This window comes from Mizuhopecten yessoensis, unplaced genomic scaffold (genome assembly GCF_002113885.1).
Source record: "Mizuhopecten yessoensis strain PY_sf001 unplaced genomic scaffold, ASM211388v2 hete_36107488, whole genome shotgun sequence".
Lineage (NCBI taxonomy): Eukaryota > Metazoa > Mollusca > Bivalvia > Pectinida > Pectinidae > Mizuhopecten > Mizuhopecten yessoensis.
This window is the reverse complement of record NW_018484019.1, coordinates 1-2785: the sequence shown is the minus strand read 5'-3', so window position 1 is coordinate 2785 and position 2785 is coordinate 1. Positions and strand designations below refer to the sequence as shown.

The 2785-nt window shown below is 36.2% G+C and overlaps 1 protein-coding gene across 1 annotated transcript; it reads left to right on the top strand.

Annotated features, from left to right (window-relative positions):
* Positions 1–637: 637 nt before the first annotated feature.
* On the top strand, positions 638–2022 carry LOC110444367 (short transient receptor potential channel 3-like; the record flags this gene model as incomplete). Its single annotated transcript, XM_021488751.1, has 3 exons — positions 638–822; positions 1070–1188; positions 1931–2022. Coding segments are annotated over 3 exons (396 nt in total), but the record flags the coding sequence as incomplete, so codon positions are not given.
* Positions 2023–2785: the final 763 nt, after the last annotated feature.

The window sequence follows — 2785 nt, the reverse complement described above, 5'->3', positions numbered from 1 at the left end:
AGTAGCGGTTTATGTTGTGGTAAAAGTAAGGGTCTATATTGTGGTAAAAGTAAGGGCTTATGTTGTGGTAAAAGTAAGGTTTTATGTTGTGGTTTAAGTAGAGGTTTATGTTATGGTCAATGTAACGGTTTATGTTAGGTTAGCGTAAGATTTATGTTGTATTTAAAGTAAAAGTTTATTATATGATTAAGAGTTTATGTTGTGGTTAAAGTAGTTGTTTGTGTGGTGGATAAAGTAAAGCTTCAGGTTATGGATATAGTAACGGTTAATGTTAGGTTTAAAGTGAATGTCATTTAAACATTGTAGGGTTTTATAGTGGCAGCGTCAGACATGATACAATGTTCTGGTTTAAGTGAGGATTAGTGTTAAGGTGACGGTAAGATTTGTGCTAAGACATGGAATCAGATTCGTTGTTATGGTTTGGAACAGGGTGAGGTGTTAATGCTGGGGTAAGGGTACTGACGCCGTGTAAGAGTTATTGTATTACAAGTCTACTATAATTTTGTATACAATTCTCTTCAGCACGATGCTATTGAGTACTGGTTACAGTGACAAAAGAACTATCTACTTTAATTTGTATCGAATTCCCATCACAAGTATTTTCCTTTGTACAACTGTCTAATTGTTTTTTCTTCAGCACGGTTCCAATGGAAACCGGACGACCCCGAAATTGTGTCTGATGTCCTGTTTGCTATTGCCAACGTGATCAGTTTTGCCAGAACCACCTACCTCATGCCAGCCTTCGAAGTGCTGGGACCGTTACAGATCTCTCTGGGCCGTATGATAGGCGACATTACGCGCTTCATGGTGCTCTTTATGTTGGTAGGTGTACATGGTAGCTGGCTGTAATGCGATATAGGTAATCCATATAAAAGTATAAAGCTTATCATCATGGTCCAAAAGACACAGTTTTTACGACTTTTTGTGTGTGTCCTGTTTTGTTGTGGTTAGATTATATTTAGTACATGACACTTTATCATTTAAGGTCCTGTTTTTTCGTCATGTTCAGCCATTATGCAATGCAATAAACTTTACCATTTTAGGTCTTCTTTTGTCCATACTTTTGTAGGTCCTGTTTGCCTTCATGGTCGGTCTACATAACCTGTACTGGTACTATGGGGCTCAAAGGATTAAGATGACAATGAACGGCCAGATTGTCTACGTACACGCTGCAGAGGCCTTTCAGGGGTATCGTATCATTTAATATATACTAGTGATTTCATAATGTTAAAATAGTTCACATTGTCGGATGTCTTACTTTGCAGAAGCCTGACCATGGGTTATAGATTTGATAGATGTGCTTTTGCTCTCCATTGTTATTTGTTACAACAAAGGTTCTATTTCTTGTGACCTACGATATTGTTTACCACAGACGTTCTCCTGTATAATTACGTTACGGACTTTCTTTAGAGTGTTACGCTTTACGACGGACCTCCGTTTTACTGTGTATCGTTGTGACGAACGTTCTATGCGGTGTTATTTATTACATCAAACGTTGTTTGTTTCAATGTTACATATTACGAAAAACATTAAACTTAATGTACCAGGTCAAGACCGACGTTCTCTTCAATGCAAATGTTCCTACAAAGTTTGTTTGTGTCACTTGTTAATTAATTCGATGCTGCAGGTCACGACAAACGTTCTGTTTACGTTATTTGTGAGCTTAAATGTTCTGTACAGTGTCGGAGAATACGACAGAGGTTCTCTCTCGACGTTATTTAAGTGACGTTAAGTGCAAATTTTACAGGTTACGACAGAGGTTCTGTTGATGTGATTTGTTAGGTTAATTGTTTTGTTCAATATAACAGGTTACAACAAACATTTTGTTGGTGTGATTTGTAAGGTTAAATGTGTTGTTCAATATTACAGGCTACGACAGACATTCTGTTGGAGCTATGCTTTACGTTAAATGTTATATTCCATGTTACAGGTTACGACAGACGTTCTATAGTCTCTTCTGGTCAATGTTCGGCCAGGTTAGCATCAATGACATCAACGTGAAACACCCAGGTCCTGAGGGAAGTATGTATCTGAAACAAGCATAGTAAGAGAAACAACTCGTTTGCCCCATGTACAATAAAACAACTTCCTAACCCGGCATTGTTGGCATGTACTTTACTACTCTAACATGTTAACGTTAAAACTAACTACTGATCAAAGCAGTGCTGTTTATGTCCTAAATCTAAATGTAAACGCATCCGCATGCAATTATAAACAGTAGGATAATTTTGAATAATGACAATGTTTAATAATTATACCATGTCTTACTAACATAACATATATCTGTTGTACCACTGTATCCTTCTGTGGGCCGGCTATAATGTTATCTATTATCACCTTCGAGCAACTGCTGGTGTCATGATACGTCATGCACGTGTATTAGTGTGACGTATTATCACCGACCGTTAGGGTACACGTCAACATATGACATATAACAGCGTCATTTTAATAAGACTTTGTGAAGTTATCAATCATCTTAACAGTGGCTGTTTGATGGGAGCTGTTTAATCTGTGGTACATATAAATAATTTGCAAATTCAATGCACATCAATAATGGAGGAAAATGTACGACAAAATGGTGATTGTGAATTAGTTATCTTAATTAATCTGAGTAATACAAATTCCCTATTTCGTTTATTTGATTAAAAGTGTCATTCTATAGTGAACAATCTCCTACAAAAATATAACTATGTTGAATATTATTTATTAAAAGATGCTAATAAACGATGCTAAATGTGTCAATATCTATATATAAGCAGTTGTATATGATGTGTTTTACATTATT